The 15,445-nt window shown below is 35.8% G+C and overlaps 1 protein-coding gene across 1 annotated transcript; it reads left to right on the top strand.

The window, feature by feature from the left end:
* Positions 1-52: 52 nt before the first annotated feature.
* Positions 53-15,073, top strand: LOC106654928 (collagen alpha-5(IV) chain-like). Its single transcript, XM_014375079.2, has 25 exons — positions 53-374; positions 4,921-5,103; positions 6,531-6,575; positions 6,648-6,869; positions 6,935-6,997; positions 7,191-7,427; positions 7,507-7,668; positions 7,893-8,019; positions 8,201-8,350; positions 8,429-8,605; positions 8,841-9,005; positions 9,133-9,482; positions 9,577-9,829; positions 9,917-10,110; positions 10,185-10,497; positions 10,582-11,126; positions 11,205-11,403; positions 11,548-11,747; positions 11,838-12,123; positions 12,207-12,499; positions 12,584-12,668; positions 12,739-12,909; positions 13,240-13,425; positions 13,739-14,031; positions 14,119-15,073. The coding sequence occupies exons 1-25, from the start codon at positions 294-296 to the stop codon at positions 14,683-14,685; spliced, it is 5,547 nt and encodes a 1,848-aa protein (XP_014230565.1). The 5' UTR covers positions 53-293; the 3' UTR covers positions 14,686-15,073.
* The last annotated feature ends 372 nt before the right edge of the window (positions 15,074-15,445 follow it).

Below are 15,445 nucleotides of genomic sequence, written 5' to 3'. Positions count from 1 at the left end.
CCGTAGCCGAGGGCGGCCGGCGTAGTAATACGCGCGTTTCGGAGCTCTCTTGCCGCCGCCGCGGCCGTCGTAAAGCAAGATAAAGGTACTGCTCTGCGACAACGCACACATACGCTACCAACACTGTCGCACGAGGCGGGGAGCACGTGTGAATGGCGGGTGTGGTTGAGCGAACGGCATCTAGTGCAATCGGGCTCAGACCGAGAAAGCTCGCTCTCGCGCGAGCAGCAGCGGCAGCATCCTAACGCCTAAGCGTCGTGTGTTTTCTGCATGTATAACACGACGACACTAGAATGCGTTACTATTCGATCGTAACTTTTTGCTCTCTGCTCTTACTTGCCACTGTTTTTCTTCGCTCGCCGGTGCACGCAATCGTGAGTATAACGTCTATTGTGGCTATTACGATTAACTTTTTTTTTCTTTAATTTTTTTTTTAATCCAAGTGCTCTACCGTAGTTGCGTTTCGACTGTTCGAATTATCGCGGGTTGTCAAAAATATTTCTTTAATATAAATATTACGCTTTAACGATCAGTGCTTTATAAAATAACTTGAAATGAGTGTGCCGAAACTTTAATCCGTTGTGATTTGTGAACAAAGTACACAATAATAAGAAAGAATACGCGAACTATCTCGCGAGAGTAGGAGGTTCTAAATCGTGCTAATAAATCCAAAAGGTGGGGGAATTAATTTGGAGTGGGAGAGTAGTATTACGCCGCGGAGGAAATAAAGCAACAAATACAATTTTCAATTATTCCAATAAAATTTTTTCCCGTTTTCTCGAAATTTCAGAAATGTTTACGGAACATCACACGGGTACATAAAAAAATTTTTTTCCGTATTTTTAATTTAGTAACAACAAATTGTTGACCTGATCAATAATTTATTATTCAAAAATTAATTTTCATAAAATTGGAGTCATATTATGTAACGATGAGATATTTTTATCGAAAATTAACCAAACTGTCATTCAATATTATGATGGAAGTGATGATCTCTCACTATGAATTGAAACGGGTCTTTGTTTCCAATTTCGATCAAAAATAAACACCAAAGGAATGTCATTAATTATTAAAAATTTATAAATTTAATTTGTCGTGAAAAATTACACAAACAATTTGAATATTTTTTAAAATAAAACAAAATGAGTTATCGAATTTATTAAAATCGATTTATTATTACGACTTTTGATTTAATGGTATTAGTTTTTTTATTATATTTTTTATGTAAGTATAATCTGATTTTGAAATTTGATCAATCGAAGGATAATCAATTTTAAATTTTAAAAAATTAAAAAAAATATTTTATCGATTTTATAAGACCAAGGAGCTTTACAATAATATAGGCGGTGCTAAGGTACAATTTATGAATTTAAACAATTAATGACAGTCATTTGAAACTTAAGACTACGAAAAGTAGCTATTATTTGTATAAGCGAAAATGACACGAATATGGTCTGTTTTTGTTTCTCGCTTAGTCAGCTAGAAAGTAGAGTAACAACTTATCGCGCAGCAATATGATAGTTATTATTACTATAAATACTACTCGATTATGGTCTTCCCGGTATTTTAGGAGAATACAGATATTTCATTCTAATACATTCAGCAAATGATATTTCAATCAATTTTTGGTTACGGATATACAATTCGAATTCGTTATTGTTATATTCACTTAGCATAGTTATATTATTTACATTAAAATGATTTTTTATTCATAAAACTAATTATACTATATGATTCGGACAAAAGAATTTTTAGACATAAAAATCATAGGGCTTTAAAATATCTATGCGTAAAAAGGAAGGGGACTCCCGAATGAAATAAAGATCTTAATTTAGCATTTATTAGATCCGAAATAGATCTATAACTGAATTGGGTGTGTAAGTCAGAAAAATTCACGTGACTACTCTCATGAGAGTTCTATTTGATTAATCAAGATAATTTTTCCAATTTTTTTATTGAATTAAAAAGTGAATAAAATCAATTTTACTGCAATTTTTCATACATTTTTACACTCATTTTTCTTTCAAACTTGAAATGGTAAAATTTAAAAATACCCATTTCTTAAATCATATTTCACCCATCAAAAAATTAATTGATGAAGTAGTCTGAAGCTTTTTCGTATTAATGGAACCAAGCAACGACTATAGCTATTCATTTTTCATTCTTCACAATGTAATTTAAATTTTTATAAACACCATTTCACTGTTTTCAATATCGTTTGTATTTTAAAATTCAAAAGGATTTAAAACAGTCGCAATACTATATATTGAAAGGCCTTTTTCGATTTTTGTAAAATTTGGCTTTAACCTATTTTGTTCTAGTACTTTTTAGTATATTTTAGTTTGAGTTTGAAACACGTTGACTACTTTTACAGGATTTATAACTGAAAGTTATTGATCAATAATCTAAGGTCTTTTTGACACTATAATAAGTCAAGAATTAGAATACAATTAATATTTTTTAATTTCCATTAAATGAGAAAATAACTTCCTCTATGAGAAAGCAAAAATTGCCAGTGATAATAATGATAAATTTGTTTTTTAATTTTTTATGAACTTTTGAATGCTACTGGAATATTACAGTCTCTCTCAGCTTATTTCTTCAATCTAAAAGAGGCCAATATGATGAGAATAGAAAATTATAGAAAAAAAATTCATAAAACATAATAATGGTTCCCAATTGTAAGAGCTTTTTTGAAACGCTTTCTTATGCAAAACATCTAAATAAAGGTGACTAAGAATATTTTGAAAAATCCCTTAAACTTTAACTTAACTTAATCAACTTAAAATGACTCTGCGTAAAGTAATTATTTTGTAACATCTGTTTATTTTGTTTCTGTGGATTTGACATAAGTATACATAAGAGCATATGTGATGGATGCTAACAGAAATTATCTTAAGAAGTACGTTTTTTCGGTTCATACAATAAAATTATCACCAGTCGAGACACGTGCGCTACAGTATAAGATACTTTTGAATTGACGCGAAAAGATAAGTGGGTGTAATCTCAATCCTCATACAAAAAAAGTGATGGGCTAAATAGGGTGAGCAGTTCTGAAGCATTTTGATTGGTTGAAGATGAGTTGCGTTTAGTTTCAATTTTAAGCGCAAAGCTGAGCTTTACTCACTGAGTTCACAGTTATTTTTTAGCCACGTGTCTTTACATTTGAATTCAATTTCCAGTTCACTTTTGCAATTGATGTACATGAAGGAAATAATAAAAAACCATACACAAAAAAGTAATAAGAAATCTATTTTAATAATGTTTAATGTTAAAACTTAAGACTCACTTTCCAGTGATCACAGCATCGCAAAGTTCAAATCGCTGCTGTAAACTTTTAATATCTTAGAAAAAGAGCATAAATATGAATTAGAATATTTTAATTGAATTATAAAATATAAGTATAAGTTTATTTAAGCTAAAAGTAGCAATTCACGATCAAGTATAACACTCAATATGCTACTTGAATTACATGTAGATATTGACAACCCTACAAACTCTAAGCTTACAGTATATCACAAAAATACAAAGTAGCCATTGAGTATATTGATATCTGCCGGGATTATCTGCAAACTGACGACTGAAATTAATTGGGAGGACATCCTCGTGCAAGCTGACATTCGTGTACATATCAGTTGTTGAAAAATTGTATAAGTGTTTTGAAACAGCAAAACTGTTATTTTCAGGAAATTTAAAATGCGCTTAATAATTTTAACACAATTGTAGCAGACCAATCACCAAAAACAAGCTAATTAACATTACTATCTTACAACAATTACGATACAAAACAGGGTACTTCAAAATTTTTTTCCAAAAAGTTCATTTCGTTTATCATTCTCGATTGATTTATTGTACCTTCGTTCAAATATAAGTTACAAAATAATTTTGTACACGTAATATGAGTTAAATTATTTATAGTTCTCAATCATTCATTTCATTTTAAAACTTAAAGTCGCTAAGACTCTCGATAATTTATTCTTCATTCGAACTTTTGAAATGTTACCATATAATGAGTGCAATGCGATGAAAATCGGAAACCCACGAGCTTTCATGGACTGCTTAAGAACGTCATTTCGCTCTGGATCATGTTACTAGTGTTATCTTTCACTGGCAAGACGCTAATGAAGAAATTTTAGGTGAATAAGCCGTTGAAATATTTCTATAACTTCTTGCTTACTTTACATCTATGCGTTTGGGATTTCCATAACGTCGAAACACTAAAGCCATTTTGATTCACTATAATTTCAAGTCTTGCGTTTGAATTTCTTTTAATTGAGAAAACCTATGATTCTTATCTTTCAAACGCTATAAAAGCCCTTCATTACATCATTGTAAAACTAACATTATTTAAGAAATAAAAACACATAATTTTAGATAGCTTTGTAATACGATCGTAATACATTTGTGACAATTCGTAATTTATTCGTATAATATTTTTGCACAGCGAAATTGAGATCTGTACATTTTATCCTGAACTCGAATACAAATGTACAGTTTAGATAAACACGTGCTGTTTTTAGCGTCCATCATAAATACAATTCGCAGTAAAAGTACGTGAAATTTGAACAAAGTTTTAACGTGAAAAGCGAATGCTTTAGAAAAACATTTTTACGCAATCGCAACTTCTTATAAAATAATATTTAAAATATGACTTTAATATATAAAAACTAAATGCCACGTTTCATTCGTTTCGAAACTGAAATCTATTCAGTGGCAAATAAAATTGAAGTTTGACCCCGATGCGATGAGATCAGATCTTACGATGAGATCTAACGAGAGCAAACCAACGACATATTTTAGTATTGAAAAATGAGGTTGCTGAAGTTTTTGTAGGTCTGCACTTCCGTAGAAGCCAACGTAGCGCATTATCTTTTTAAAATAGTAAATGTAATCGTTGATTAAACAAATTAATTATTTCAGAACTGTCAAAATTACAAATGCAACTGCACGGGTATCAAAGGCAATCTAGGCCATGCGGGGATTCCAGGAATTCATGGACCTCAAGGAGAGCCAGGCGACACAGGCCCTGATGGACCGGAAGGTTCCAAGGGCGAAAAAGGTCAATATGGAGAATTGGGACTCATGGGAGAAAAAGGTCTTAGAGTGAGTAATTTAAATTATAGTTATTGATTTTAGTTTTATTAGTTCACTTACAACATAAAAAATTTAAAAAACAATCATGAAATCGACTTTTTAGTCAAAATTTCAATTACTCTTGTTATCTTAAGTAAATTATTAGCTTATTTTATTATGCATTATGCCCCTCGTAGTTCACAAAAACGTTTCGTTTAGTTAGCAAATTTTTTCACTATCCATACATTGCTGTGGTTTTCACACTAACTTATCTCAATAAAATCGTTTTCACATAGAGGAAACTGCTCTTAATACTCTGTTGAAAATAGGTTTGTTACTACTGCTATTCGATAACGCACTTCCCCTTGACAAGTTACTCGCGAAGTAACATCATTTAACCGGAAGTTTCGAGTAATCTCATTTGTAGATATTTATAATTTGCCTTTTCTTGTGCATTAATTCATCAGTGAACCTTTCTCGTAAATAAAATTTATTTAATGAAAATGTTGTAATATTCGACATTTTTGAAATATTAAATTTTATTTGAGTATTAAAATCAACTAAAAGAAATTGTATTATAAGTGATATAGAATATTTTAGAGGATAAGGACATAAACGCATGATAAATCTTGAACTGAAGTTATCGCTAACAATTTCATATTCAATGACAATGAAGTATTTTTCCATTTTTCCTACTCCCATTAGATGGAATAGAATAATAGATCATTTCTACTTTGTGAGCCCAATTCATTGAAAAAAATATCGTTAAAGACTTTCAAATTTTAGAAAAATTAAATTTTGGTTCAAGTGATTGATAATAAATAGTAGGTTTAAAAGTTTTAAAATTAAAGTTTTACGTTTAACATTTTTTAAATTACATTACAAATTTTTCGTAATCTCTATTGAAAATAATTACATCATACACGATTTCGAAATTGACACCAATATAATAAATATGCATTTAAGAATAAAAAAAGTTCAAGCGCATTTATAACGTTAATCGAAAAACCAATGATGCATTTAATGACATTGATATCAAGAATAAAGTAATATGTGATATCATTTGTTAAGTAATAGTAATGGATCTTAATGCATCAAGGAAATACATACCGATCGAAATGAGTCTGCTTCTTAAACTTTTGATCACCTCAAATATTTACAAGATTTATCTATTAAAAAAAAAGAAAGCAAAATTTATGTCATTTATTCTTAAACACATTTGATTCCGTTGTTTCACCAATAATATTAACGAAACTCTAAACTATCTAATGTAACACATCTTCGATGAAAAACATGAATTGTTACATTTAATAGGAAAATGAACAGTTTATTATGTCAATGTTTGAGTATCTGTGCTAAAAATGAAGTGTTTTTTTTCATTCATAAGTTAATTTCTAAAATTAATTTTAAAATTTGAAATTTTACAACTACTAGTAAAAATAAAATGCTTGTTTCAGGGCGAACAAGGGTTTCAAGGGTTTGTTGGGCGACCTGGTGAATCTGTAAGTCTTTATCAACAGTTTAGCTAAGATTTTTTGGCTCATTATTTTTTCAAATTTGAATGATATGATTAGGGAAGAGCAGGACTCACGGGACCACCTGGACCGGATGGACTTGACGGTTGTAACGGCACAGATGGTCGTCCCGGTATACCAGGTTACCCAGGTCTTCATGGTCAACGCGGCCTTTTTGGTCCTCCGGGATTGAAGGGGCCTCCAGGAGATGCCGGAGATGGTGGCGTTAATACCGTAGGAGTCAAGGGTATTCGAGGTGAACCTGGTCTTGATGGTCGACCGGTAAATAAAACGATTTTAAAATGAGACTTTTCATTTTATATAATTTTTCGATACTATCTTTCAAGGGTGTTCAAGGCTCTCTCGGACCTCGAGGCGATCTAGGCTATTCTGGACCTTCCGGTGATGTTGTAAGTATCAATACGTATAAAAATACTCTTATTTATCGTGATGAATTTTAAACAATTGCTGCTCCAGTTACTTCTCTGTGCTGTTTAAACTTTTTTCTCGGGATTTTCTTTTCTTAAAAAGAAAGAGTAGACGTTGATGTTTGTTTTTTTCAAAAAGTATTTCAATTTATACAACGATTATTTCGTACTGTAGGGTCCAACAGGATTCCAGGGTTTACCTGGCATGCAAGGTGACCGTGGTGATGATATAGTCGGATGGAAAGGTGAATCTGGCGAGCAAGGAGATCGCGGCGAAAAAGGTTTACCCGCTACTGGTAGAAGTAAACAAAATGATCTTACCGTGCGAGTTGGTCCACCGGGTGCAAAGGGATATAAAGGCGACATGGGTGAACGAGGCTTGAAGGGAGAAATTGGAGATAAAGGTCCTACCGTAAGTGACATACTTTTACTCACTATCCTTGCAAGTTTTAACTACATATTTTTGCATCATTGAATATTTTTATTCACAGGGCTATCCTGGTCGAGACGGTTTGAAAGGATTAAAAGGTGAGCAAGGTGACGATGGTCTTAGAGGAGTCCAAGGCTTAACCGGAGTCGCTGGTCCAGCGGGAGATAAAGGCGAAATAGGAGATGAAGGTTTTTCTGCTGGCATAGGTCCTGTGGGACCAAAAGTAAGGCATGAAACTGTACTTTGAGTGCTAACTTTATCATACTCTAAAGTCACAAAGTTCAATAATTATAACACGATTTCTATAAAATTCTAACTTCCAAGATAGCGGCTTTTATCAATATGCTTCTTGATGAAAAAATTTTTTTTCCATTAATTTTGGCATAGCAACAATCAGACAGCGAGAATAGACTAAAAATAAAATTTTTTTTATCCATTCTATCATAGGGTGTGATGGGTGATGCAGGGCAGCAAGGTCCACCTGGTCGACAAGGTGCTCCTGGAGAACCAGGAGAATATATTCCAGAATTAGACGAAATAATCGTAGGAAGTATTGGCATTCAAGGCGACGTTGGTAAGAACGTTTTTTTGTTATTAACTTTTTCCTATTTTACTTTTGATTGAATAATTTTAAATTATCAATTTTTCAAACATTCTTTCATCATAATCGAATAAATCATTGTACATTCGGTTTAATTTTATGAGGAAAAGCTAATCATTAAGATATATTATATAATTTATTTTTATATTTGTAGGCTTGCCCGGAGACCCTGGACCATCTGGAACGCCAGGGGAAGCAGGAAGAGTTGGTTATGTTGGACCACCTGGGTTTCCTGGTCCACAAGGACCTTCAGGTAGACCCGGACCAAAAGGAACTTCGATTAAAGGAGAAAGAGGAGATGATGGTAATTGTAATCATTTTGATTGAGTTCAGTATATATATGTCTGAATATTCACATTTTATTATTTTTATATTTATAAAGGAACCCCTGGACCAATGGGATATCAAGGGCCAATAGGTTATCCAGGACCAATAGGACCAACAGGAGAAAAAGGATTTCCTGGTATCACAATAACTGGACCTCCAGGATTAGATGGATATCCCGGCATGGATGGAATAGATGGATTATTGGGAGACCGTGGCGAGCCAGGCGATGCAGGTAAATTGAATTAAAATACAGTTCAAATATTTAATTTTCCAGTTCACTCAATCGAATAGATATAACGACTCAAAGTTTACAACCTGTACGTTTTAAACTTTCAATATTCAAGAGTTTCACGTTACCCTTGACGTGAAAATAAAGGAGTTTGTAATATATATTATTAATCCTTATGTTTTTCAATAAAAATCAGAGCTGTGTCATTTTTTATACTATTTTCATTATTTTCTTACAGGTCCAAAAGGATTTCCAGGAGTAGGTACGCCAATTGAAGGTCCAACAGGTGAAGCAGGATTGCCAGGTTTACCTGGTGTACCGGGTACTCCAGGCCGAAGAGGTGCAGATGGAGCTAAAGGCTTTAAAGGACCTAAGGGTGACGATTGCGGAATATGTACTTCTGGTAAGAAATTTGCCATGATAAACTAAAAATTCTTTTTTCTTCAATATCTATAGTTTTGATCATTTATTTCATTTTCTAATTCATTTTTTATCGAATACTTCTTGAAATTTTATTTAAATGGTTTCAGGTGCTCCTGGTGCAAAAGGAGATTCCGGCTCACCAGGCTTCGATGGTTATCCTGGAGCGCCGGGATTCGCCGGTCTTCCAGGTCCACGTGGTTACAAAGGTGAAATGGGACAGATGGGCATGGTCGGAGCTCCTGGAATTCCTGGAGAGAATGGAATACCTGGAATGGTTGGCGTACAAGGACCAAAAGGAATGTCAGGCAGAATAGTTTTGCCTGGCTCCATTCATACTATGTCCCCTCCTGGAGATTTTGGTGACAAAGGTTATCCAGGTCCGCCAGGTCCTCCTGGTTTCAGAGGCCCACCTGGACCGGTGGGAGATTATGGATTTGATGGACCTAAAGGAAATAAGGTATCAAAAAATAGTATGCTAGTCGAGAAAGACTTTGCAGTAGATTTATTTTCTCCTCTGTTTTTTCACTCGATTTCTTACTAATTCTTATCAGGGAGACTATGGAGTACCTGGAATACCGGGTCGCGATGGACAACCCGGTTGGGATGGTTATCCTGGTATCAAAGGAGACGCTGCCATAGGTAGTAAATATGAACTCAAAGGAGATCAAGGCTTCAATGGCTTTCCTGGACAAAAAGGAGAAAGAGGCAATCCTGGTCAAAAAGGTTGGCGAGGAGACTCTTCTCAACATAATTTACTACCTTTCAAAGGAGATCGTGGTCCTAAAGGATATGCTGGTGAAAATGGTAAGATATATAAATATTTTATCATTTTATTTATTTAATGATTACATTTACAAAAATATTTATAAAAGTGTTTATTGAAAAATTAAGGGCTTGATGGATTAAAGGGTATAAGAGGTGACACCGGTAGACAAGGCTTACCAGGAAAAGTTGGTGAGCAAGGTCCAGCAGGATTATCGGCTCAAGGCCCCGAAGGTCTAAAAGGTTATCCAGGAATACCTGGAGATGAGGGCTTCCGGGGTAATCCAGGAACTCCAGGAATTCAAGGACCTGAAGGGTATCCAGTAAGTAAATATTTTTTTTAACAATTCGGATGGCCAAATTAATAATTGTTTTGCTTATTTTTGTATTACAATAGGGTCTAGCAGGAATAAAAGGAGATCGGGGTGAAATGGGAAATATCTATAATTACGGTGATATCGGAGAAATGGGACCAAAAGGAGATACAGGCGATATAGGACTTGCTGGAGTACCAGGTTTCCGTGGTCTACCTGGCCCCGAAGGTTTCAAAGGTCGCAAAGGAGATAAAGGAGAGAGAGGCTATTATGGCTTCGATGGTACTCCTGGTGCAAAAGGCCCTCGGGGAGACAGTATTCAAGGTCATAGAGGAGAACCAGGAATGCCAGGACAACCTGGAAGACCAGGAATGATCGGTGACGTTGGATTGAAAGGTTGACATAATTTACTTAATATTGTACCCTAAGTATACTATTATCGTTGAAGAAATATATAAACAATAATTATCGAAATTATAGGTACCAATGGTCTACCGGGTTTCGATGGATTAAAGGGAATACGAGGAGATATTGGCCTACCAGGAAATCGAGGACCAGAAGGAGATGTAGGTCCTGTAGGATTTGTAGGAATGGATGGTCACATGGGCTTCATTGGAATTCCTGGAGAAGATGGAGATGCCGGTGAAGCTGGAGATGATGGTGTTCAAGGTTTACCTGGATTAGATGGAGAATCTGGTCTTTTGGGAATAAAAGGTGAAAGGGGTGAAAGAGGTTTTGCTGGCCTTCAAGGACCACCCGGTCCGACAGGTTGGCATGGATTAAAAGGAAATAGAGGACCTCCTGGGTTCAAAGGAGAACGAGGCGAAAATTCATTTAGTGGACCTCAAGGAGATTTGGGAGAACCTGGTTATCAAGGCGAACAAGGACCGCCTGGATTACCTGGAGTTGACGGACGACCTGGTATGATTGGAAACCCTGGTTTATCTATAAATGGCGCTATCGGCATTAAGGGTGAAGTAGGGCAACCTGGATATGATGGTTACAATTATACAATTGGAGAAAAAGTATGTAGAACTATATTAACTATTTATTAACAATCATAAGTGAGTTTGATAATACATGTAAAAAATTCAAAACGATAGGGCGATCAAGGTGATATGGGACCGCCCGGATTCGATGGTGAAAAAGGAGAAGAAGGTCAAAAAGGTTATGTAGGGCTTGCTGGTGCTCCAGGACGATCAGGTTTCAAAGGCAGCCGAGGTTCAATTGGACCACCAGGAATTGATGGCGAAAAAGGAAAATGTGGTCTTGAAGGTGATCCAGGATTGATTGGGCATCCAGGTAAAACATTATTTTAAATTAAATGAAAAACATCAGTTTTATTTTTAAAAAAGTCATACAGTTTGTACAGAGTAACGAAGTTGATCAAATCTCAAATAATAAATACACTTTCTGACTAATTAAATAAAAAAATTTAATTTTTAGGAATGCCTGGTGATATTGGACCGCCTGGGTTACGAGGTCGTCGTGGTCCACAAGGACCAAAAGGACCGCAAGGTGACACTGGTTTTACTGGTTATGCTAATGCAACGCGGGGTGATGCTGGTACCCCAGGACTGAGTGGTTTACCAGGAAAAAAAGGGGTCAGAGGAGATTCTGGCTTTTATGGACCTCCTGGACTAAAGGTTTTGAGTTTGCTTATTTTATTTCAAATTTTAATTTTTTTATACTCTTAAACAGGTACTTAAACTTACTATAATTTTCATCTTGAAAAGGGTGAACGGGGAGACTTGGGATTAAGAGGTCCTAATGGAACCATGGGAACGATGGGCTTACCAGGTATGCCCGGTGACATAGGTCCTGTTGGACCACCTGGTCCACCAGGAGAGTTGGCTGAAACAGGTGACGATGGAGAACCTGGCATTCATGGATTAGATGGAATACCAGGCCGCCCTGGATTAAAAGGGTTATCCGGAGATTACGGATTAGATGGTCCAGATGGTATTCAGGGTGAACCAGGATATAGCTATCCTGGTCCAAAAGGAATGCGAGGAGATGAAGGTAGATACTTTTTTGAGAAAGAATTAAAATTTCGCAACTTTATACAATTTTGTGGATTGTTAAATTAATGAAATTAACTTTAGGATTACCTGGATATTATGGTTATCCTGGTCAGCCTGGTTTAGAAGGAAAACCAGGTATTACGGGACCAAGGGGACCAAAAGGTCATCAGGGAGAGCCAGGTTATTCAGCAACTGCACAGAAAGGTGAAATGGGTGACTACGGATTACCTGGTTTAGATGGCAGACCTGGTTTGAAAGGCCCACGTGGACAAGATGGTACACCGGGATTAATGGGATTATATGGTTTGAAGGGAGAGCATGGTGATTTCGGAGCACCTGGATTGCCAGGTTTACCAGGTGCACCAGGTCGACAGGTATATTGATATTTAATTCATTCTTTTAATGATAAAATCATAGTATCTTTGAAATACGATGGTATATATTTTACAAATTTGCAGGGTCAAAAAGGTGAAAGAGGAACATACTTCGAACAAAGAGTTGAAAAAGGAAATATGGGTGAACCTGGATTAAAGGGTTATCCAGGTATGCAAAAAATTGATTTTGATTTCGTGATAGTTATGACAAGAATAATCTTATAAAACACTTTTTCCAGGTCTCCGAGGAATGCCAGGATTGATTGGCGAACCAGGAGAAGATGGATTCCCTGGAAGATTTGGTGAGCCTGGAATCCCGGGTCGCCCTGGTCCACCCGGTAAAGTTGGACCAGATGGTCCAGATGGATTAGAGGGACCAATGGGAATGACTGGATTCCAAGGAAAACCCGGTAAGATATAAAAAAACTTATTCGTATGCGGGTGTCTTCATTGTTCATAGAGGTTTTTCTAGTATATATTGTTAATAGTTATACTGACAGCAATTTTTTATATATTATATGAAGCTCTTTAGAATATTAATTTCAGAGTATTGTTTGGGAACTAAATAAACTCATGTACTCTGACAATTAGAAAAAAAAATTATTCCTTTGAACTGTTGATTGAGATTTTTAAAAATTGGATTTGAAACGTCCTAATTTGTTACTTGTATTAATTTTAAGAAATAATTGACGAATGATAAGTATTATGCATGACTAATAATTACTTTCATTTTTTTCTAGGTGAACCTGGTCAACCTGGACTTCCAGCCATTTCTAGACCTCGACCTCAAAATCGAGGCTTCTACTTCGCAAGACATTCACAAAGTACAATGATACCTCAGTGTCCTAAAAATACAATAAAGATGTGGGATGGATTTTCGCTGTTGCATATTACAGGAAATGCCTATGCTCATTCACAAGATCTTGGTAAGTAAAACGAAACGTTAGATGCAATTATTAGGTGAAATTCAGAAGTGCCCAATTTTTTTTCTTATTTTTTAACAAAAATTTAAAATAAGAAATTATAATTTTAATAAAAATTGCTCCTGTCTGTCAAGCAAAAAGCAAAAGAGTTATGTCTAAAAAATTATCGTTATCTAAAGAAATTCAAAATTATCATAATTGACTAGATACGATCGGATTTCATTAGTCATTATTGAATATTCGATTGTACATTATAGTAACGTGAAATAAATCTAGTTCAAAATCAACATATTCATATGATTGAAAATGTTCACAGGTGTACCCGGAAGCTGCATGCGTAAATTCTCGGTAATGCCGTTCATATTCTGCAATCTCAACAACGTGTGCGACTACGCGAATCGCAACGACTACAGTTACTGGCTCAGCTCGAACGAGCAGATGCCGATGTCGATGACACCGATTCCAGCTCGCGAAGCCGGTCCCTACATATCTCGCTGCGTCGTCTGCGAGGCACCCACGCGGCTGATTGTCACCCACAGTCAGAGCATGAGCATACCAAAGTGCCCGGGCGGCTGGGAGGAGCTCTGGGCTGGATACAGTTTTCTCATGGTAGGCATTTCATTCAATGAAAACTTCTCTCGAGTTGAAATAAAAAAGCAGCGCTAATTGTTAAAAAAACGTCATTGTTTCTTGCAGCATCGCGACGCGGGTTCGGTAGGCGGAGGCCAATCGCTGTCGTCCGCGGGCTCCTGCCTCGAGGAGTTCCGAGCTCGTCCGTTCATCGAGTGTCGCGGCCAGGGCTCGTGCAACTTCTTCTCCACGGCCATATCTTACTGGCTGTCGACGATCCACGACAACGAGATGTTCCGCAAACCCCAGCAGCAGACCCTCAAGATGGATCACACTCTGCGCGTGTCGCGCTGCACCGTCTGCCTGCGACGGCACATACCCAACGAGAGGGACAGGGGCGGTATTGGGGGCTCTCGCTGGCCTCCGAAGGGAGGCGCTTTCAGGCACGACGGAGCACCGCAGCAGCCCACGGTGAGTCTGCATCCGGACAACGTCAACAACGAGATCGGCCAGTACGAGCAGCAACAGCGAGGCTACGAGAACAGCAACGACTGGCGCTCGCTCTATCATCCGGGCGAGAACAATTATCAGTCGTATCGCAGAAATCCAAATACGAGGACGCGCAATCCTCCATATAGACAATATAAACCTCAATCCGATTATCAAAATTCTCGGCTGCAACAGAAGCCCTGATCGATAACGTAACACGATTGATAAGGAAAAAAATAAATCACTAGAAGTAATATTACGTATGTCATTAGATTAAGGCGAATAAACAAAATCCCATTCAAATTTTATGTTTCACGACATTTTGTAGTGCGATATAGCAGGCTATATTTTTGGAATATTGTACTTTTCTCATCGTTTTGCATGATTACCAAAAATAATGAGAGTTGATTTTAAAACCGTTTAAAGCGTAAGCTGGCCATAAATGAAATTTTATGTTAAACAATAGTCACAGAAGTTTTTCAGTTACCACAAAGAAATATAAGAGTCTTATATGAACTTTTTGAATGCTCATGTTATAGCTAATGTACGTTATAAATATCCTATAAAATTAATAAACATTTTTTTTAACTTTCTAAAGTTTAATTATTTACCCGAAGAATTTTTAAGCGTTCGGCATAATTCGATCAACCTATTCATTGTTCCCTAGTTTAAATGTAATTACAATATATAAATTACTTCACTTTTATAAGATAAATAAAAGACCAAATAGTTTGTTTATTTCAACCTGAAAATTGTTATTCGATTACCGACATTGTTGAGTAGAGTGACACGATAATAAATCGATTCAACTGAAAGTAGCATATTTTTTTCTTTTTTTCTTTCATTACTTCATATATCATAATGAGTAACTACATGAATCCAACTAGGAATGTACAGCACTTACGTTCAAATTTCAAACGCCAGAAATTTTAATTCAATTTGAAAATAATAATTTCAAGCGACA

The sequence above is a fragment of the Trichogramma pretiosum genome, unplaced genomic scaffold (assembly GCF_000599845.2).
Source record: "Trichogramma pretiosum strain Unisexual culture from Peru unplaced genomic scaffold, Tpre_2.0 scaffold63, whole genome shotgun sequence".
Lineage (NCBI taxonomy): Eukaryota > Metazoa > Arthropoda > Insecta > Hymenoptera > Trichogrammatidae > Trichogramma > Trichogramma pretiosum.
The sequence above is the reverse complement of the archived record's forward strand: the minus strand, read 5'-3'. Positions and strand labels throughout refer to the sequence as shown.

What these genes read in the sequence shown, in the direction of transcription:
- LOC106654928 (XM_014375079.2), top strand. Translation starts at nt 294, where the DNA reads ATGCGTTACTATTCGATCGTAACTTTTTGCTCTCTGCTCTTACTTGCC. An exon ending in CTGGACCTTCCGGTGATGTT is followed by an intron (nt 6,998 to 7,190) that starts GTAAGTATCAAT and finishes TTCGTACTGTAG; the next exon opens with GGTCCAACAGGATTCCAGGG. An exon ending in TGGCGAGCCAGGCGATGCAG is followed by an intron (nt 8,606 to 8,840) that starts GTAAATTGAATT and finishes ATTTTCTTACAG; the next exon opens with GTCCAAAAGGATTTCCAGGA.